The sequence below is a fragment of the Acomys minous genome (assembly GCF_964271855.1).
Source record: "Acomys minous genome assembly, chromosome: 11".
Classification (NCBI taxonomy): domain Eukaryota; kingdom Metazoa; phylum Chordata; class Mammalia; order Rodentia; family Muridae; genus Acomys; species Acomys minous.
This window is the reverse complement of record NC_140492.1, coordinates 44,414,217-44,437,661: the sequence shown is the minus strand read 5'-3', so window position 1 is coordinate 44,437,661 and position 23,445 is coordinate 44,414,217. Positions and strand designations below refer to the sequence as shown.

Below are 23,445 nucleotides of genomic sequence, written 5' to 3'. Positions count from 1 at the left end.
GCAATATCAAAGCAGTAGAGCACTCTTCCCATACCAGACCTCAGAGATCTCTGCAGAGCTTTCTGGTGAGTGAATCTGCTCTTTGAGGACCCTCTCTCCTTCTCCAAAAAGCTAGAACTGCAGTATAGATACCGATGTTTCTCCTTACTATCTTTTCCATTCTTTAATGGCCTCCTCAGAGTCCAGAGACTCACCTTCATTCTGTTTTTCTTCCAGCTCCAGGAGGCTGACTTTCTACAGCATGAAGTCTACAATGTGTTTCCTTCTCATCTCCATCTTCCTTCTCCAGTTAATGATCCCAGTGAACATGCAGCGTTCCTTAGACACTTTGGTGAATGATATGATCAAGAAAGCGCTCAATCGTGCAGGTAACAGATGGGGCAAGGAAAACCTGAGCTCAACCCTTTACTTACACCACCTCTTCCTAAGCCTTTACTTCATCTTTACCCCACTCCAAGATCCCTGCTTCTAGTTTGCCCACTGTAGCCCTACTTCCTGTTCAAGGATGCATCTGGTATCCTACTCTTTTTTGAGCTCTTGATGAAAGACTAAACCTTCTTGATTAGGAGGAACAAGGAGGGTGGTAGGTGTAATGTATAGATACAAGATTCAAGCGTAAATCAAAGCCAATCTATGAACTAAGTAAGAATAACTTCCTGTCACTTCATAAATTAAGCAATTAATTTGGGGTCTGGAGAGATGACTAGGTATTTCAGAGCTCTGGGTGCTCTTCCCGAGGACCTGGCACTCACATGATGTCTCACAAACATCTGTTAAGTTCTCTCCTAGAGGATCAGATGCCCTCTTCTGACCCCCACAAGTACAAGGCACGCATGTGTTGCACAGACATACATGTAGGCAAAATACCAATGCATACAATATTTTAAAAGAAATTACACCTTAAAGTGTAGTGAGTGCTCTGAATGTGAAAAGAATAATAACTATGACGCAAGAGGACTTTTAAGGAAGTTGTAAAAAAGAGAGAACATGTAAAACATTTGTTTAATTTTTTTTTTGTGGTTTCTTAACATTTCTCTCTGCCTTCTCCACTCCAATCCTTTGGAACCCCAACACCAGGTAGGAGAGAAAGAAAGTTAGTGGGTAGGGGAGGCATAGTTCTCTTTTGGCTACTTCATGCTCTTTAGGGTCATTGGGTTCCTTGGAGCAAGTGTAATTTTCTTATCTGGATATCTGTAACGTCTCATCCAACAGCAACCAGCAGCAGCAGAGGGAGCACAAGCTTTCTTCTTTCTCAAATCCCCCACTCCGGGCTCTAGGATCTATTTCCTTTCAAAGTCCCCAGAGCTAAACTACCTGCAGCTGGCACAGATCAGAGCCTTCCCAGAGCCTACACAAGGCAAATAGTGTGCTGCTCTGGACAATCTGAAGCAGACCCATATCCCACACCTGAGACTAAAACAAAAATATATTTATATAACATAACCAAAATTTTCCACTACAAGAATACAAGCAATACCACCACCATTTACTACTTGGAGTATCCTTTCTTGACAGAGACTAAGAAGCTCTCCTGCACTAGTGTCAAAAGTCAAGGTAGACTGGCCACCTGTCCTGCTGGTAAGTGACACAACACGAAGAATTTGAGCAAGATGTCCTATGTTCTTCCCTATCAATTCTCTAACAATGAATTATTTTCCTAGATCAAATTTGTACTACAATGGAGGTGAGCGACAGTCCAGACATCCCTTATTGATTCTCAGTTCCTTTAAAGATGATACTGATAGGACTTAAGTTTCTGTTCTTCCTTTCATTTCTTTCTGTTGTACCCTCTCTCATATGCCAACCATTTGTCTTCAATTGTCTGGTTATGGATATGGCCCTCATGTCTGCCTCAATTTATTCCCTTGCTTTGCTGAGCAAGTAGCCAACACAGAGGTAATTTGCCCTCAACTCAATGACATTAAAACTCCAAGTCCTTGTCTTTAAGTGATTCTTGTTTAAGAAGTTTAGGTGACTTTTCCCTTAAAGATAATTCCAAAAATTGAATTAGTTTTTTTTACCTAAGCCTAGATTTACCCATGAGCTTCCTGGAGAGTTAGGTAGGGACTCTCCAACTCTTACAGTCCAAGGTCTCTAATATCTGTGTCTCACATGACCATGCAGGTATGGCTGTCACTGGTTGTGCTTGTGGCTATGGCTGTGGATCTTGGCATATCAGGAACGGGAATACTTGCCAGTGCGGGTGCTCAGTCATGGACTGGGCCACTGCCCGCTGCTGTCGAATGGCCTAAGAATGAGGAGGCTGAGAACCCAGGTTTTTAATGATCATCATAATGAAACCATGGTGTCAACCAGGAAACCTGACTCATTGTCTTCATAATGAATCCATATTACCGAATAATTCTTCTTGAGTAATAAAGATTGATCTGTACCTCTGCATTTTGTCCTTAATGCTATTACTCCTAGTTTTGGTTGCCAGAAAATATTTTCAGTATCTCAGTGATCACCTCAGTACAGAATGTAAGATGGGTGGTGACGAAAGATATGGGAAGAATGGGAAAAGGGACTGACTCTCTCATTCTCCTACTTTCTCAGGATCTATCAAAAATATTGAATGTGTTGTTGGCATGAGATATAGTAAAGCAAAATGTCATGTTTGTATGGAGCTCACCAACTGGGACAGTGAATTCCAAGCCATATGCAGGATGACTTTGCAAGGTTGAGGCACAAAGGGAAATTTAAAACAATTTCTAACTTCTCACTATGTATGTGTACTCTCTCCAACTTATACACCTGAGATGGCTTTCCTGAAGGCAGCCTCTTTCCCATTGTCTTTGTTCCAGAAAGCCATAGGCCACAACAGCCCCGGCCTATCAAGAAGGTCATGTTACAGTGTATCTTTCTTTGTATAAAAATTTACAGAATTCCAAACAAAAAAATACTTTTAAATGTTGCTACTAATGTTAAGCAAATGAGGGACACAGTGGCTTGGCAGCAGTGCATTATAAGTTGAGGAGCTGCCAGTTTGGGGGCTTCATAGTTTTAAAGAAGGATATAAATCAGTTCTCAACTCTTAGACAATCAAAAATAGTTTTTCAAAAAAAAAATGGCCTGACTATTGACAAGTAAATAGGAATTCAGGTACATTGATTATCACTACAATTAAAAGTTCTCTGCTATTCTACTTCATTAGTGAGGCAATTTCTCAAAGCTAAAAATCATGGAATAGAGATAAAAATGCAATGAGATATAGTTATTTATCTGTGGATACATACTTTATTTAGGGAAAATCCTCATATTTCTCATTCAAAAAGCACATTTCTAGGAGATGGAATGATTGCTCAGTGTTTAAGAGTGCATGAGCTTGCAAAGGACCCTGGTTTGGTTTCCAACACCTAAACGTGGTTCACAACAATCTGTAACTCCAGTTCCTAAGGATTTGATCCCATCATCTGACCTCCGTGGGCACAAGGCACACATGTGCATGCAGACAAGACACTCCTGCACACTAAATAGAATAAATAAATATAATAAAATTTACAACAATATTGTAAACAAATTGTTTGTATTTACCAATTACTCATCAAAATGCTTTATAAAGGTTCCCCTCACTTGTACACTGTTCAACACTGGAAGCATATTTGTGCTAGCTGTTGTTCTGTTAATTGATAAAACAAGAGTCATTTTGGAAGGGACAACTGGAATTGAGAAAATGCCCCCAGCAGATTGGCCTTTGGGTAAGTGTGTAGGGCATTTTCTGGATTGATGTGGGTGAGCCCAGATCACTGTGGGTAGGACGACTCCTGGGCAAGTGACTCTGGATGGTTTAAGAAAGCAGGCTGAGCAAACCATAAGGAGCACACAGTCTTTCATGGCCTTTACATCAATTCCTGTCTCCAGGTTCTTGCCTTGAATCCCTGCCCTGACTTCCACAGTTGATGGACTAGAAGCTGTAAGGTGAAATAAACCTATTTCCCCATAGTTGTTTTTGGTCATAGTGTTTTTTAATCCAGGAAAAAAATCTCAAGTAAGACATAGTTCAAGATATATATGACCTTGACTGATCACTTTAAAATATAAAGCAGACCATGGCATTTTGGTATTGCAGTCATACTAACTAAAATGACCTTGATTAAATGAGGGATGAAATTCCATGTAGTTTATTAAGAATGACAAGCTGGTTTCTACCTACTGGTTATTACTCCAGGTTTGTTTCTGATCTTTGCTTACTTCACTCTGGCCACATCTGTACTCCTGCACACTACTACATCTACCCTCCTACTTCCTACCCAGAATGAACAAATTAACTTGTGTACAAGTCCAACTCTGAGTCCAGATCAGCTTCTTCTCTTTCTGTGATTCTTCTTCTTCTACCCCAGTCATGGCTAAACAGCCACAGACATTATTTTGATGGGTGCCTGTGACCCAAGGTGTGTATAAAAGAAAATACATGTTCATTAGACAGTGCCTCTGAAAAAGAAAATACAGAGGTTGTAGATGCAGGCCAGAGATCAGCAATGGTAGAAATAGAAGTTGAATTTTGTAGGTTAGGTTAATAATTAGCTGCCAACTTTGTGGCCAGTTTCCTTTCCTGTGAAAATGGAATCCTGATTTCATTTCTGGGTTGCAATGTCTTCTGCTTCCACCTTCCTTTTTTAACCAAATCCCACAATGTTTTTGACTCATCAGAAAGGAAAACAGCTGATACTGGAGAAGAAACCAGAGAAAGTTGGATACAGGGATTTTCTTAAAATCTAAGAGCTCTGTTTTTTTTTTTTGTTCACTTTACTTCTGCGCCCCATGCTATGCAGGGTACACTGTCACTGACCATCTGTGATTAGTTCTACAAATTATGGAACATTACAGTGACAAGATGGAAGGGCAGATCCCTCTCTTTAGGGTTATGCACTGTGAAAATGGTTATTCTTTCTCTCCCACCAATAAACACTCTTGCAGTAGCTGGGATCTAAGATAGTTTAGAAGAGGCAGAGTTTCAGACAACATGCCATTGTAACCTGATAGGGTGGATCATTGTGCACCACTTTGGCTAATCTAAATAAAACTAGCTAGAAACTCAGAGTTCCCAGAAACTCACAGAGCCATGGTGTTAAACAAGAAACTTCCAATAGTGTTCATGCAAATCATGCTGTTCAACACTTGCCATTTTGCCTGTGACACCGTACTTTCCAAATATTAAAGACATCTTTCTGAGCTTGTGTCTTCAGGGTTACTACCCCTTGACCTGAGTCTTCTCTTATCTACATGGTATGTTTCCTTTCCACATGTCCCAGCTAATACTGAGAAGGGGAGGCTATGTTGAGATACAGAGGAACTGAAATCAGCATCTTGCCTACAAGACTATCTTGTCGCTCTTCTGCCATCGTTGAGTTACATTATTGTTGGCAGTGAACATTCAGGGAAGTAAAATCCTAAGAGTAGTCACTGTTTAGAAACTCTTAGGCCGGGCCTGGTGGCACATGCTTTTAATCTCAGCACTCGGGAGGCAGAGGCAGGCAGATTACTGAATTCTAGGCCAGCCTGGTCTACAAGTGAGTCTAGGACAGCCAAGGCTACACAGAGAAACCCTGTCTCTGAAAAAGAAAACAAAACAAAAAACAGAAAGAAAGAAAGAAAACTCCTTAGATACCAATGCATTGAAGAATAGCTTTCAACCTCACAGTGTAAACTGAGGCATGGCATAGAATCAGCAGCTGGCTGGTAACCCTGCCCACTTTCTCGGAGGCAGGAACTGATAGTTACTGGCAATGGATTCCACTGATAGTGGTGGGCTGAGGGCACAGAATCAAATTGCTGGTGGTGGGCCAGTGTTGATAGCTTCCTGGTGGGGTTTTAAAGCTATCATGTAAGCTGAGGGTGGGGAAGAGTTGGGGTTGATGGCTCCTATCACGGGGTTCCACTGGTTGTAGCAAAGCATCTAAAAAAGAAAGGAAAGGAGAGAAAAGAACCACACACATGCACTTACACTTGATGATGAAGTAAGACAAATTCCAAGGAGCTTCAAACAAGCTTCTTCTTTCAAACGCCTCTTACTTTACACATTCATATACATACATATACACATATTTACACACACACACACACACACACACACACACACACACACACATTCACATATTGAGTGATGGAACCTCACACATACACGATTACATATTGCATGGATGGAAACAAAGTCCAACAACCTCACACACATAGACACATCTTGCTGGATGGCACAAACTCTGAAGAGTGAGTTCCAACAACCTGCTGTTGCACATAAACACATGTGCGCATCTATACATATATACATTTGATGCATAGAACAAACTCCGAGGAGCAAGTTCCAACAACTTTCCTATTTCTCCCACAGCTTATATATCCTAGCACATTCTTTCAAGAAGTATAAAAGTCATATTGTGTTTGCAGTCTGTTTTTCTTTCAGTGAATGATTACAGTGAGTACACATAAGAAAAACATGTTTATACCTTCACATGATCAAATTTTTTATAGGTGAAAAACAAATATGAAAAAGAAGTTATTCTGAGAAGCCATATGTGTTTGTAACCAAGCAACTTGCTATATATTAACAGACTATGATCAAGCAAGGTAATTTCTCAGCCAGCTTCTCTTTACCAGCAGGCTGCAATTTGCTGTTACAGTGAAGAAATCAGTTATCTTAAAAGGTAATCTTATCAAAATCTTAAGAGAATCATAAATATCAACCTCTACATAAAAATGATGAGCCATATCTACTTTAAATCTTTAAGGTGTACATCTATTCATTAATATTTTTTACTAAATCGTTTCAGGAAACTGAGGACAAAAAATAGGTGTAAGAGATTAATCATCCTGAAGTCCAGCTTTAGTGAGGGAGTCACATCAGCTAGTGCTGATTGGGGTATTGTCTTTGCTCACCAACCTCAAAAAGCCCCTAGTTTTACTATTAAGAGTGTATTCTTTCTTAACGTCAAATAATTCCCTAAAATTTTCTGCATCAGAGCCGCTAGCAAAAACATCTTTGCCTAACCTTGCTAAATAATCTATTTTTTCAAATTCTTTCCAAAGAAAGTGGTCACTGCTCGTAATCATTGTCTGTAGGCTCCTTTCCAGGTTGTTGGTTGAGTCATTGTCATTGAAGCAGATGCTGAGACTCAGCCAAACTTTGGGATGGAGCACAGGGAGTCTTATGGAATATTTTGGGGATAAAAGGGCCTGGAAAGTACAGGAGCTCCACAAGGAGACCAATGGAGCGAACAAATCTGGGCATGGGGCATGGGGATGGTGCTGCGGAGACTGATGCAGCAATCAAAGAGCATGCATAGTGAGGACCTAGACCCTCTGCTCAGAAGTAGTCGATAGGCAGCACAGTCTCTATGTGGGTACCATAATATGGGGAGTAGGGGCTGCCTCTGACATGGACTCTGAGGCCCACCTGTTGATCATGTCCCCCCTGGCGGGGCAGCCTTGCCAGGCCACAGAGGAGAGGATGGAGGCAGTGCAGATGAGACTTGACTGGCTAGGGTCAGATGATAGGGGAGGAGGGCTCCCCCTTTCTTAGGGTTAGGGGAGGAGGAAGGGGGATGAGGAAAGGAGGGTGGGACAGGAAGGAAGCCAGGAATGGGCCTACAATGGGGATGTAAAATGAATAAATTAAAAAAGAAATTTAAAAAATTGTGGTCACTAGGAGATGAAAACAAGTATTCACAGATATGCTTTCTGCCTCCTCCTGTGTAACCTCAAGTGTCTGGATTTGAATAGTGATTAGTTGAGGCACTGGGTAAGTCCTTCCCCATCTAACCTCAGAGCACTTCTCTATAGTGGGGTGTATGGGACAAGGGTTCTAGACACTGGTACCAGGCCAGTGGGGGTTAGATTTCTTCAGATAGTTTACTGTTCCTTATTTATTTGGGGGAAGTTTGATTGGGTTAAACTAGGAGAATCCATCCAGAAAGGGGGTGTGAATAATAGCTCATTGCAAAGAAACAGTGTATTCAGAGGTTACTACAGTCATGTTATTCTTGTGCAGATTTACATGTCTGTATATTTTCTTATTTGTTTCATATATAAAACAAATGAAAACACACAGACCTTAGCACTGTCTCTTCCCTTCTCTAAAAAAACAAAACAAAGACAAACAGAAAAATCAATAACTTTCCTTAGATCTATCACAGAGCTATGGCCACTGGATGAACCAACGCCCTGAAAACTGAAGAGGCTAGTGAACATAACCACCACATTTTATCCACAAAGACTGATCCCAAATCTTCATAAAACCACAGACAGTACCATTCCTACACATAGCACGCTGTCCTATATGCACAGACCTCTGATAGAGTTTAAATCAAGATGGCTGCTAAATGGTTTAGGCGACAAGAAGCTTACATAGCCTTAGCACCTGAACAGAACTACGGTCTGCACCCCAGGTAGGGCGGAGCACAAGATTTCATCCTGCAACTCAAAGCACTGTACATTTTCACTTCTGATTTTTTCTGAATAATGTGGTTAGAGTGTAGTTAATCCTGAATAACTGAAGCCACAGCAGCTGGGAAAACTATATAGAGAATGAAGATCAGTTCACCTGAGGCAGAAGGCAGTGGCAGGGACAAGATGTAAGGATGTTTTTGATGTATTGGTAGAAGTTGTGGTCCAGTCTAAGTTGTGAGTTTAAAAACTCCCGAAGGCACACTTGCTTGGCTTTTACCTTTAGAACCCACATCACATTCTCATGTTAATACTGAGGAATAATCCTCTCATGTATGTCTTAGTCTGTTTGTAGTCCTTCAGGAGAAAGAAAGTCCAAGAAACCCTTGTGAGGCACACAGGCCAGTCACTCAGACACTGATGAGATCCTATTATAGCATCCACTATGGGCTTATTGGCAGAAGGGCCAGACTGCGTAACAAGTTCTTAGGCAATCTAAAAACTACAAGAGGGATTAGAGCACAGAGCAAAAACAAGGCAGGACAAGAAGGAAAAACTATGGAGACATGGAAAAAGGAGCCTTGCAGTAATATGTAAAGTGAAGCCCTTGTGTCTGGCTTTGAGTGAAATGTCTCAGCAAAGCCTTTACTATGGTGAGGTTAATCAGGAGAGGCTGAGAAATTGTTTTGAGACTGTTTGAATCTTGAAGAAATGGTGTCACCCTGGAAAGTCTGAACTTGGTACTATGTGAGAGCTTGCAGCCACACAAACCTTGGTCCTAAGACCCTCCTAGAAAAGTTGGAGGTCTTACTTTTGATTATGAATAGCCATGGTCAAAAGGGACAGAGATAGCTGGGGGCGGTGGCACATGCCTATAATCCCAGCACTCAGGGAGGCTGAGGCAGGCAGATCTTTGTGAGTTCGAGGCCAGCCTGGTCTACAAAGTGAGTCCAGGACAGCCAAAGCTACACAGAGAAACCTGTCTCAAAAACAAACAAACAAAAGGGGTGGGGGGCCTGAGATTTTGGGAGTTGTCTGCTCTCTCGGGCAGCAAGGGTGAGATAGCTTTGGTAGTTGGAAGCTTTCCTAGTCCCAGTCATTCTGTAATGCTTGAAGGAAAAAACTGGAGTGAGTTACCTGGGTTTCAATCTTTCCCAAGAAGGATGAACTCTTGAAAGTGAAGGCTTAGCATCTTAGCATCTTGGTGACCTTCTCTCTACTGCAGCAACTATAACCAACATCAATCAATAGAGCCTCGTCCCAGAGACTGGCTGAAGGTTCTAGTAAGGTCAGAAGCTGAATTCCAACATGTGGGTTAAGGAGGGAACGTTGCTTGCTGCCAGATGACCTGAGCTATATCCACCTACATGGTGGAAAAAGAAACGTCCCACACATTGTCCTCCGACTTCCACACATGCACCATAGTACATGTGAGTACCCTGTTCATGTGCATATACACATTAAAACAAGTATGTTTTTAAAAAAGAATCCCAATAACTAACAAGAGTTACATAAGGCCTTTCTCCACTTATAATCTGATAATATTCTAGGAATTTTATCCTAAACTCTGCCTACAGTAAGACACCGTCCTAAACATTTATGTAACCCTAATGGCTCCTGGTTTTACTTTATCAGATTGCAATCCAAATTGGATGCTAGAGTCCCAGAAAGGTCCGAGAGAGCTGCCAGTCTTCAGTCTGGCATCTGTTGGGATCCTGAATAAATAAGTTCTAATACTAGAGAAGGAATGCCTAGGCAACAGGGTAGAAGAACATGCCAGTGAGAGTGAAGGCAAGTGGGCAAAAAGCTACCTTTTGGATTTCTCTTCTTCTTCTTCTTCTTCTTCTTCTTCTTCTTCTTCTTCTTCTTCTTCTTCCTCCTCCTCTTCTTCTTCTCCTTCTTCTTCTTGAATTTCTTGAATTGCAAGGTCTATCCACTTTGCCTACTGAAATAAGGACTCCTACCCAGGGAGTCTGGAAATTTTTGGAGAAAGTTTTGGTAGTTGTACCTAGCAAAACGAGGATGATAATTATCTACCAGCGAGTCTAGGCTGTGTGCACTAGGAATGATCCTGCAATGCCTAGAGTCCTTACAACAAAGAGACTCCTTCACACGACACGTCAGTAGGGCCAAAGCTTCAGAGACTCTTGGAACATATGTGTCTATCCTAAGAAAGATGGGTCTATTTCTCAAGTGAAAAGAATTCTGGTGCAGGCAGTAGAAAAGGTTAAAAATATCCTTCTACAAATGTGTATTTTTTAACCCAACATACAGGTTTTCCTTCTTCCTATCTTATGAGTACTGTTCACAGCCTAAACAGGGTGGAAGAGTGGCCAAGAGCTTGCCACACAGCTGACATTAGGATGTGTCCTTGTAATGCTGGCAGCTAGAAGCAGATTCTTAAACTATTTCAACTGACTAACCAAAACTATACCAATTGAAAGTACTTAGAGAAGCAGGTTTCTATTTCTGTAGAAACTATAAAAGTGATCATAGAGAGTTGAGTTTCCCACTTCCCATATTTTATTGGCCTATATGCCAAGTGTACTTGTTAACTCACTGCTCTCCATATGCCAGTGGACAGGGCTCCTGGACATTTCCTGCAGCAGTACAATGAAGATCATCATGGGGGCCACCTATATTGCAACAAACCACCCCTGAGCTCTTATTTTTAGCTGCCACATATACTATTTTTGAGGAGTTAGATGTTTTAGCTAAATAAATCTCTTACTTAGATGAAAAGGCTTTCAATTTTTCTTCTGGAAAAATGTATAAAATGGAAATATCCAAACACATAATCATTATGGAAAGTTAGCTCTGGACTTGGACAGAAGCTAGAAGAAGAAGAAGACTCCAAACAGAGTAAAAAGCAACAGGAAGCCATTTCCACAGACCCATGCTGACAGCATTTACCTCAACACCAAAAACTACTTCCACGAATAATGCTATAATTTGAAGGACTCTAAAACTCTCCTCCTGTCTTCAAATGCTCTGGTCAATTCTTTTATTTTCGACTGATACCATCAAGTTAGTTTGGAGAGCAAGCATCTCTGAGCCTAATTAAATACATATGTTATAGAGACTACCACTCTAAGCCTTTCTCAACAGGATGATTTGTATAATTGGAATACAAATAGCAAATGATAATTTTAAAAAATTGGCAAGGGGCCTAGAGAGCTGGCTCAGTGGTTAAGAGTACTTGCTGCTCTTCCAGAGGACCTGGGTTTAGTTCTCAGCACTGACATGGCATCCTTCAACAGTCTGCACTCCAGTTCAGAAACTCCAGCTCCCTCTTCTGGGCTCCATGGGAATCAGGAACATACACAGTAAATGTATACACCAGGAGGCAAAACATTAACATGCATAAAAATAAACATATCCTTAAGTATAAAAATCTAAAACTTGTTTTTCAAATAACCTTTAGAGTTAATTGTCCCTCTTCATAGTCCCTCTTTACCCTGCCCTCCCATCCCCCTCCCAATTTAATTCTCCTACTCTGGCTTTGCCTTTACCTCTCCATAACAGTGTATTCTGTTTTCCTTTCTTTGGGTGATCTTCATGTCCCCCCTGGTCCCTCACTAGGGATACAGTCTCTGTAGTTATTCAGCTCACAGCACACATATCAAAGCCTTAAAAGCTAACAGTCACACAAAAGACAAAACATGCAATATTTGTCTTCTTGGGCTTAAGTTACCTCACTCAAGGTATTATTTCTAGCACTGTCCATATTCCTGAAATTTTCATAATTTCATTTTCTTAAGAGCCAGATAATACTCTGTTATATAAATGTTCCACATTTTCATTACCACTCATCAGCTGGTGGACATCTAGACTATTCCAAATTCCTTGCTATTATGAATAGAGAAACAATGAATATGGATACACAAGTGTCTCTGTAGTAAGATGTAGAATGGATACATGCCCACGTGTGGTATATTTGGATCTTGAGGTAGATCTATTCTCAGCTTCCCAAGGAGCCACCACACTGGTTTCCATAGTGGCTGCACAAATTGTTAGTCCCACCAGTAATGGATAAAGCGTTCCTCTTTCCCACATCCTTATCAGCATATCTGCCATTCATTTTAGTGAACTTTGCCACTCTAGCTGGGGTAAGATAAAATCTCAAAGTTTTTGTTTTAATTTTTTTTTAATGGTTAAAGGTCATGAACATTTCTTTCTTTTTTTTTTTTTTAAGTGTTTCTCAGTTATTTGTGTTTCATCTTTTAAGAACTTTCTGTTTAGATCCATACCCCATTTTTAAATTTTTTGCAAGTTTGGGTTTCTTTTAACTTCCTTATATATTATAGACCTTAGCCATCTTATAGATATATAATTAGTAAAGATCTTTTCCAAGCCTGTAGCTTGATGTTTTGTCTGAATTATGTACCTTTTACCACAGAGAATCCTTCAGTTTCATGAGGTCCCATTTATTAATTTTTGTCCTTAGTGCCTATGCTATCAATGTCCTGTTGTAAAAGCATTTTCTGGTGCCAGTGAGTTCGAGCTTAGTCCTCACTTTCTCTTCGATCACATTCAAGGCATCTGGGGGTAAACTGAGATCCTTGATCCATTTGAGGCTGAGCTTTGAGTAGGATAATTGCCAACTAATTTTACAGTGTTCTGTTGGTCATCTCTGAAGGTCAGATTCATCATGGAGAAGGCAAGAGGGATGGAAGAATTTGGAGAGGATATCCTAACTGAAAAGAAATGTCTAGAAACACCAAGGATATTTGGTATTTGGCATATGATATGGGCTGTATTTGTAGGATGGCGGAAGAGGAAATGATAGGAGATAGATTAAGGAGGCTGAAGAGGGCTGAGAAATGGTGAAACTTACTTAGATGGAAACTAAGTTTCCTCCCACTGCAGGCTGAGCGTTGGTTCTCAATAAAAAGAGCTAAAGGGGAAGTTTAGGCCCTTTCCTAAGTAATGACAAATTCTGGGAAAAGAAATGTGTGCGCCTCCAGTGGCTTACAGAGGTCAGGATTTCAAAACCGAAACAGGTTTCACAAGGGAAGGGCTCAGTCAATATTAAATGGTATGCTTATGTAAGCAATGCGTCTATGAGAGGTTTAAGGCAAACAAGATAAGTATAGGTGTGCAGTGCCTTAATACTTCCAGAGAAAACCACACCCCATACGGTTTCCTCTGACTAGAATCACTTTCTTTAAAAATAAGTGTGTTTGTGTATGGATCGGATCCTGAAGCTACAAATAGAGATCATGAAAGAGAAAGAGGTCTTTTAAAAGAGAAGAGAGAAAATTAGATAAAAACAGAGTAATAGTATACAAGCTACATGAAAACAGAAGACCAGATGGGGAAGGAGGCCGGAGGAAGGAGAAAGGGAACAGCAGAAGAGAAACGCAGAACAAAAAAATGTATGAAAATGCCATAATAAAAACCCATTATTTTTATGATAATTTTAAAAGATAAAGAGTAAGTCCAAACCTAGCATTATTAATAATCACAGTAACATATTTAAATTACATATAACTTAGACGTACATTAAGAGGATTTACTTATGTATTTTACAAAATTTGTTTAATAATTTTTTTTTCAGAAGGAGAGTTTTTTTGTTTTAATTCTCTTACCTGTTGTTTTAATAGAGTTACTTCTAAGGTTTCAGTATGAAAGATGATTTTCCTGATGACCCATGGAGAAACCAAGAGGTTTTTGTTGCCTTTGTTTTTGTTTTGCTTATGAAACAGCAGGTATTCTCTTTTTAATATAAATTTATTTCCTTTAGTTTTCCCCCAATAATTGCTGAATTGTGCTGCCTCCCCTAGGGTAACATGTTGAAACTTTAATTTCCAGTATCTAAGAATGTGACTATTACCTGAAGATCTGGAGACATGGTCTTTAAAAAGTTAATTAAGGTAACAGATTGAATAAAGTGAGTCTTAGGTCAATTTTTCAGGTGTCATTAAGATGAGTCAGGACAAGGGGAAACGGGCAGAAGGCAGCCAGCTATACCCAAGGAGAAAGGTCTGACAATCCCAGCCATCCTGCCTTCACCTTGATCTTTTACCTCCATAATGGTGAGATTCCATTGCATAAATTAATGTGTTATACTCCACAGTGGCAACCCAAGGAGTCAAATGTACCAGGGAAGTGTAAAGGTGTCATGCATCAAAAGAGATGCTATCTGACTTCAAGCCCAGACATAGAATGACATGAACTTGAGAACCCACAGTGGTCCAAACCAAGAAGCAGACTGAGGTCAGTAAACAACTTCTTCATTATTTTCTGTTTACTTGTATGTGTTTGCTGTCCTTCCATTATGGCAAGGAGAAATATCAACATATAAGAAAAGCTTCAGGAGAAGGGAGAATTGTATTGTTTTCACTTTACATGCACAGACACCTATATAAACCTATAGGTAAACCTACAGTAGCTTCACCAGGTTCCAGTGGATGGCCCATACAGGTAAGAGCATTCCAAATTCAACCCCATAAGGTAGAAAAAAACAGAAGCCGAAAAGACAAAAGGACAGTAGGAAGTTGGGAGGGGCCTTGTGTGGAGGAATTTGGAGGAGTCTGAGGGGGAAATGAGCAGGAATATTTTAAATTTTTGTGTTTTGCTGTATACAGGTATGAACATCTCAAGAATAAAGAAAAATGATATTATACGAAAGAATCACCAAAGACAAAGGAAAAAGTGAAAAAAGAAAAAGAAAAGCTGCCTGAGTGAAGCAGAACAGAGGTGACTGGGTGAGGGAAGGCTGCTTCTAAGAAGGGAGGCCCCAGCCCAGGAGACACAAAACTCACTGACAGATGGACAAGAACAACATCAGATAAACCTGGGCAGCAATCAGCTTGTTCCTGTTGCCAACACTCAAGAAAGAGACTGACCTTTTAAATTCCATATCAAGCGATACAAAAGTGTAGAGGAAAGAACCAAGTTAAACACAGGACTAGCAGCTCCTCCTCTTTATACTAGATGAATGTGAAACATTATTTCATTACTGATCTATTTTTCTGGAAAGAATGAATATGTTTGACTACAAAATTATTGTTTGTTTCTGAGTTTGGGTGTGATTATTAACTGTTTCAGCCTTAGAAATATACAAAGAGAAAGAGAGAAAGAGAGAGAGAGAGAGAGAGAGAGAGAGAGAGAGAGAGAGAGAGAGAGAGAGAGAGAGAGAATGCTTTGAGACTATCTTTCAAACAAACTTACCACTTTGAAAAAGCACAGCCATGTTTCTTTACACTTAGACAATTTAGCCTCAAAGGCCCATTAACCAATACCTGACTTATTTACATTGATATGGAAGAGGATAATAATTTAACAATATAGTTTTACTAGAGTTACCATAATTAGCATTTATTAAATGCTGTTAGAAGCTGTCAGTATAGTTTTACACACATAGCCCATTTAGTCCTCACCATTGCTCTTGTTGGCCCATTCTCAATATGAGGAAGCTGAGGAAATGTGTCATCCTTTGAGGTACACTCAGAAGTCATGAAGAGACTGAAGGATAAGACAGAGAATTTGAGATTGTTTGTTGAGGCCCAAATAAAAACTTTTTAATTCTTATTTTAGTAATTTCTTAATGACTTAAGAATGTAGGGAACAGGAAGTTAGGAAAATACCTTCTTTTTCATATAAAGAGAAATTTTGTGAACTTGTTTCTCTGGCAATGAGAAGATTTATAAGAGGGGGGAAAGGTGTAGGGATGTCAGACACTTAGAAACCTGGGAGGGAGAGACAATATGAGAAACAATGAGATCATTCTATTTCACTGTCACAACGTCTCTGTGAGACCCTCAGCTACAGCAAGTTACTGGAGTCCATAAAGTCACTCACTGCAGGAGAATTTCCAGGATGATCTGCAGCTTGAATAGGTAAAATGTATATATTTAAAGGCACGGTATCCTTGAGAATGTAAGAACTCTAACACTGTGCCATACATCAAGAGTCCAGTTTCTGTTCTTAAATTTACCACTTCACAAGACTGATTGTTGCAGGGACACTAAAGAGACAAATTCCAGGGACATGAGGTCATGTTGTGGGTCAGCTGTGACACAAGGGCTTTTCAATGTCTTCATGGTTGGTGGCTCACAGTCACTCATTTTTTTTTTCTTGTTTGTACCTGCATTGTAGACCAGACCTGTATCATTATGGCATATCTTATTGCCTTCTCCCTGTTCCTTTTCAACAGTGGCCCCTGCTGAAATACTTGCATTTTCCCTTGGAGCTCAGGGGATCCACAGCTATTTTCCTAATGATTTTCAAATGTGTAAAGATGTTTGCTCATTAAACCCATGCTAACAGTATTACTGAATCCATTAGCAACTTTCCTCCTTGTACTTCCATTTCAAGTGCCTCACTTCCTTTTAACTACCTTGCTCCACATGTCCAGCACGTTTCATCAAGATTATTGGTTGCTCCTAGACTCTCCCAAAATGTCTTCTTGCTCCTGTCTCATGAATGTTCTACACAGTGGCTGGACAATATGTCCTGAATATGTATCACAGTACTCCATGAATCTTGAAAATAAGTAGATACAGTGGATTAGATAGGATCATTAGGCAATGTCACCCCTTCTCGACTGGACTTTGGGCTCGTCACTTCTAGATATGTTTCTTTCCCTGTTACTGGCTGAAATCTCAAGCAAGTCCCAGAGTGCTCTGAAGTCTTACTGTTTCTTTGTTATGATTCTGTGATTTGTCATGTGAAACCCTTGATGTAAATAGCCCACTGACCAGCTGTGCTGTGCCTGGACTATCCTATTTATCCAGCATGGCTACTCCCATTTGGAAGTTCTCACCCGAAGAGTTCCTTTCTGTGCTGTGTCTTTGCTTCAGGCTGCTCTCCTAGTCTTCAAGTGTCTTCCTCAGGGAAGACCCTTTCTACTTTTCACTCTCACTTTTACCAATTGGTAAATCTATAGCGTTTTTTCCCCCTGTAAACTGTTATATCATGTTTCGTGTTTTCTTCATCCACTGTACTATAAAGTCCACGGGAGCATAAGCTTTGATTTCATAACCTCACACCTGATTTCCCTGATAATAACCAAACATTTACATTAAAAAATGAAGAGAAACAAAGTGTAATTGTTCACACAATTACATATATTGTTTATACAATTTAAAATAGATGAAAATAAAATACTTTCAAGGAACTTTATGAGATGCTAAAAAGAAGTCTGTAAAACAAAAATTGTTTAGATGACCTGCTTTTCCTTTTCTCAAGCTGTGATATTGAGGCCAAGGATGCGTGTTCAGATGTTATTTCTCCCCAGAGGGCAGAGGTGTGGAGGCAAGACCTAGGAAAGCAGTCATAGCAGGGACTGAAGCGGAAGCTGAGATGTTACAGAGACCTGCCTGTTTTTCAGTCAGTTTTTGATTTTGATAATGAACCACCTCTTTAGAAGAAAACAGAGAAAGGGGTGGTGTTTTGTGCTTTTTCTGGGAAAATGGAATTGCACGACTGAGTAACAAGACTTTGTGCACAAGCATGAGGATATGAATTTGATGTCCCAAAGGACATATGCAACCAGGCATGGTGGTGTGTGCTTGCAGTCCCAGTGTGGGGGAGGCAGAGGTAGTCAGGTTCTTGGGACCTGCAGAGCCCTCGCTGCTTGTCTAGGCTACTGCGAGGGTCTGCGGATTGAAAAGACGACACAACAATGGGTCATTGGGCTAAGAGAATGTCGTTTATTGGGAGCAACAGAATTGCTTATATAGGGGAGGAACCAGCAATCCAACAGCACTGTGGAAAGTCCCCAAGAGGAAGCAAACCAAGGGCCAAGTAATGAGACTCAAGACAAGGAAAATGAAGGTAACCAGTGAAGCACAATGTTTCAACTGCAGACAAAAACAAGTAATGGTCAATACCAACACAGCTGCAGTTTCCCATGTGCTGGCAACCAGCCTAACCAATTAGTAAACTTCAGGTCATATGAGAAAGCGCAAAATACAAATCAGAAGAGATCCTGAGGGCAACACGCAAGAATGACTTGGGGCCTCCACATATACTCACATAGATTCAGCACATACACATGTTTGCCACCACCCAAGATAAAGGAAAATGAAGATTAAGTACCAGATGGCAAATACGGAGTGAGCATTTTCCAGCAGGGTACATTGAGCTCTTAGATTGGAACTCTAGGTAGAATGACTTCCTTTGCCTGGGCTGAGGACACATAAGGTGCTTTAGGGGGAACTGTGTCTCTTCCTTAGATATGTGAGGCTTAGATGACAAGTTAACATTCTGAAATTGTGCACACTTAGCTCTGAAGCCAAAGTTTGCAAAATGTGAGTTGTTAGATTTTCTTAACCAGTTCCCAGCATTGCTTTCATGCTTACAGCATCTCTGGGTCTGCGTAGCTCCTGACATCTTGGGTCCAGACTCCTGTTCCAAGTGGCACTCTTGAAACTTAATCTGAACTCAAACAACAACAACAACAAGAAAACAAAAAAAAAAAAACCCAAGCAAACAAAGTTTCCAAAGCTTGCATTGTAGCCATCCTCTCGATTCCTTATCTTTTGAATGACCAATTGATCAGCCCCCCAATCCTAGCACCAGTCTTCCAGGCCACATTTCACAAAAGGGTCAGGGACCATGCCAAGAAACAGTGACAACTTCACAGATGACCTAGAATCTTGCCAGGTGTGTAAATACAGCCTATCATTTTACTGTGAAAAGAGCAAAGTAGAAGAGAACCCAGAGAATGAACAAACAATGGGACCGTCACAGAGAGACAGCTAGGAGCCTTGTGTCACCCTTGATGGCAACAGGGAGTGCTGAGGGCACATCCCAGATGTCCCCGTTGGCGTCAGCCACTTTCAATAAAAACCAGTAGTTTAAATTGTTCCTTAAGTCTATACTTGAACTTTTAAACCCCAGAGAGGAAGTGCAGCAGGGAACAGCAGAAGTCTTCAGAGCAGAGCTAGCGCCTAGATGCCCATCTATGGCACGATGCCCAGGTTTGCACAAGTGACAGTAGACAATGGTCATTCTGTGTGGTAGCACAGCTGTAACGTCTCATGCCCAGCTCAGCGCGCCTTCCAGGGACTTAGCATGACAAGGGCAGAATAGTATTATAGAGATTGCAGAGGACTATGACAATGATCACAGTACATGGGACACATATGCTCAGAGGAGTTTATCAGTAAAAAGTGAATACTGAACTAGACCTTGTTGGAATTTTTATAACTCCTGTACAATATTCCTGTTTAGCTTCATAATGAGTATCAGTTACCTAGCATGAGGGGAAAGAGTCAGCATCCACCATCATACATCTGCTTTTGAAATGCCTATTTTGTTTTAGAAGAAAAGACTTGGAAGCTGAGTGTGCGTAGCCTCTGTGATCTCAAGCAGGCTTACATCCAAAAGAGAAAAATAATTTCATTGTATTTTTATGTTCTTTGAAAAATTATAGCATAATTACATGACCTTTATTCTTTTATGGCCAATGTGCCAAATAGAATATGCGCATAAAATTGGCATGTATCCTGTCTTATTCCACTTTAAAAATTTCATTTAGTCTCAGAGAAGTTAGAATGCATCTAGACAGGATACAGATAAAGCACAGCTTGAGTAAGGTGGGGTATAAATATCCACTAATATCGCCTGGTGGAGATGGCCATGGTATATGCCTTTGGCTCCTGCACTTGGAAGGCAAAGGCAGGTGAATATCTACGAGCTTGAAGCCAACTGGGTCTATAGAGCAAGTTCCAGGACATCCAATGCTATCCAGAGACACTCTTGTCTTGAAAACCCAAAGAAAAAAATCCACTAATATTCCAAGAGCTCCAGTTGTATCTTCAGCTCACTTACAATTATAGGCATGGATATTGTAAGGTTTAAAAGATAACTTTGTCACACATTGCATGTATCTTACAGGATCATAATACTCCCAAGAATTTAGCATCTCTCTGCTCTTTGTGGATTATTTGGACTGAGATCCCATTCTCATTCTTCCATGTGCATCTGCATGTATATATTTTAGATGTATTTTAAAATATAGAGAACACTCAGACCTTAGCATCCTGCCATGGGGGCAATGAAATCTCTTTACAGAGGATGGTCAGGATAACAAAGCAAGGCATCATCTTATGCTAAATAGTGGAAGTGAGAAGGTAATACAGAAGAAGTACTCTAAAGGTCCACTGTTGACCATCCCAAGGAAATGCAAATTGGTTTGATATACAACAAATAAAGGAGTTAAATACAACAAAAACCAAAACACCTACACATTAGCAAAGTCTAATTTGAGCCGGGGAAAACCCTGTCATGCATTTCCTTAATCTCTATGGGTTTTGTGGCACTAGCTCAAGATATTCCTGCCTAGTTACATCACACTCAGATTCTGGTAGACTCTTTGCTTAAATAGTAGCTCTGGGCACTCCTCCCCTCCCCTCCCCTCCCCCTCCCCTCCCCTCCCCCTCCCCTCCTCTTCTCTCCTGACTCCCTCTCTCCTCCTGCTATCTGTTATGTGTTGTTTCAGTGTACGGCCAAGGCTAGAGAAGCATTCACATTCTAAGCAAACCTTTTGGTGGGTCATTGCTCAGCATTAGTGAACCTTGGAGCTTTTTACCCAGACTATTTTATTCCCACATCTATCTACCGCAGCCCATTGCTCCAGGTGCTTTTGAGACTTGTCATGAATAAAGGAGCTCTTGGCTCCAGAATCCACCAAAGCTCGAAGAATGTGTAGATTAATAGCAGACCAGTAAGTTCATAGCTTGTCATGAATAGCTCTCACCTGCAGGCAATGTTGAACACCCTGTCAGAGAAGGGGATTGGGTGGTTTCCTCCATAACAAGTCTGTGAGGACCACTTGCAATTTCATAAGTTTTGCTCCTTTTTTAACTCTTGGTGAAACATTCTTTAAGCTTCAAAGGACTTCTCAGAACTCCAAAAAAGTGTTTTGCTTTGCTTTTATGTGCCTCCCCACCCCAGGCACTCAAAGAGCTCAGCACAAGTCTTGCCACACTTGTTTTGCAGTAACCATACAGAATTCATCAATTTGATTACTATTCTGGCTTATATCACTTAGGCTTCAAAAGCCACTCCTAATTTAAAAAAAAAATCATGCTTTATCATGGAACTTACCAGTCACTAAAGCTCAATAAAACACCTAAGTCTTTGATAAATTTACTTAAAAATAAATCTCCCTACTGAACATAGTCTTATCTAGCATGGTGAACAAGGCACTAAACATCGCTCATGTAAGCCTTAGTTTTTTATTGTTATTTTTACATCTTGTCATTTTCCTGTACTTACTGGACTCTTCCCATGGATTTTAAGATTTTGGATTCTAGGAAGGGCTCTTAGTAGAGAACTCACATGAACTCTCTTTTGCTTGTAAGTCTTGCCAACTGTAAGAAATGGTAAATTAACAATGCCATCTCAGTCTCTCTTAAATTCAACCAGAGGCTAATGTTGAGCATGGTAGCAGCACATTCATTTCCACGGAGAGCTGCTCCCTGACACAGGCAAGTCCTCTGACTAGGCATCTTGGCATGAGTTTTTACTACACATACACGTTGCTATGCTACCTCCGCCCCAGCTTTCAGGTGCTCTCTTCCTTACTTTCTACTCTCAGGGTACACACAAAATTTCTTCTACATTGTCCCCTCCCACACAACATATCAAACCGGGGTTCCACCTGAAAGAGAGGGTGTGAATGGAGAGAAATAGAACAGAGACACGAGGAGACGAGGCCAAGACAAATGTCTGATCAAGGCCCCTTTAATATGAGGGAGTCAGGCTTATATACAAGTTAGAACAAGTCTCTTGTTAGAGGTCCCCTCCCCTAGTTTCTCAGGCAGGCTGAAAAGAAGTCATTCCTGGAAAAGCTCTGAGTTGTCTCTCAGTGGGAGGTAATCCCAACTCCCAGGGGCAACAAAGCTCCTCTAGCACCACAAAGGATTCCTTCCAGCAGGGTCTGGAGACTCAAAGGTTATCAGAAGGCTCCCCTTGCACTCACTGAGTCACAGTACAGAAATATGGCTCCCCGCAACATATGCCCTCTCAAAAAAATAAATTTATAAAGACCCTGTCTTAGGTAGAATGAGCTGAATACTCCTCTTACCTGTCGTTGGTACATGAATTCCATTACTCACACCCTGTCTTAGGCAATAAGCTCCAGGCCCAACCTTACCTGTCACTGGCTTGCCTTCATACCACACAGGGTGAAGGGCAGTGCCTTCTGAGCTCAATCAAGCACCTGTGCTCAAATCAGCTTTGAATCCTGAGGCATGAGTTGAGCCAGGCAAAAGAGAAATGCACAGGCTAAATTCAAGCCCTGCCAGACCTGTCAAGGGAAATCCATACTGCAAAGTGCTGCTGAGTCCACAAGGGTGGATGTTGAAATGCAAGTCCAAATAAGTCTAGCAGCATAATGTTCAGAAGGAGCAACATAAGTCCAGGGGAGGCTTAACATGACGTAGTAGCCTGTCTGGCTGTCTTAAGCATAGTTAAGGCAAGAATAATGATTAGCAGTTTGTACAGTTTGGATTAAGGCAATAGAAAAAACAATAGCAAAATACAATAATACTAACAAGAAATTTTACCACTCCATAGTATATAAGAAACATGAACACAAACTATCACAGATCTCTTGTTTTTAAGGAAGTCTCTATAAAGCACCATTTCCAGAGTACAGTCTGGTTGGCACACTCTCAAAGTCCTCAAGGACAGTGTCTCATTTGGCAGCTTTAGGGTTTTAAAGTTCCTACAGTTTTTATTTGGATGGTTTTAGGTGCTGTGCATGTCCACCTGGAGCTGCTGTCTACCTGGCAGCAGGACCCTGTTTCGGTCTGTCTGAAACCCACTGTCACAAGCCACTACCACTAGCACAGGGCACTGGTCCAGTTTGCCAGTGGAGGCCAGTGGGGGAGTTTGCAGTTAGTTCATCTTGGAGCAGCTCGGGTTCAGTGGGGCTGGGTTGCTGGCAGTTTCAGTGGTGCTTCTTTGGCTTCTTGGCTCTGTCTGGTTCTGGGTCATGGACGCCCTGACATTTGTCTAGGCCCTTTCACTCCAGACCACACCATCTTTGTTGTCATGAGAATGTGACACTACGCATGCACTACATCTTTAAACTTTTCCAATTCA

The 23,445-nt window shown here is 40.9% G+C and overlaps 1 protein-coding gene across 1 annotated transcript in view; it reads left to right on the top strand.

Moving 5' to 3' along the window:
• The first annotated feature begins 206 nt into the window (after window positions 1-206).
• Window positions 207-23,445, top strand: part of LOC311608880 (uncharacterized protein) — a 33,944-nt gene continuing 10,705 nt past the window's right edge. Inside the window, exons 1-4 of the mRNA XM_084801470.1 lie at window positions 207-368; window positions 1,516-1,578; window positions 2,125-2,246; window positions 3,563-3,698. Coding sequence (XP_084657596.1) covers window positions 242-368; window positions 1,516-1,578; window positions 2,125-2,246; window positions 3,563-3,698 — 448 coding nt within the window. The 5' untranslated portion in view covers window positions 207-241. The remainder of the gene's footprint in view (window positions 369-1,515; window positions 1,579-2,124; window positions 2,247-3,562; window positions 3,699-23,445) is intronic.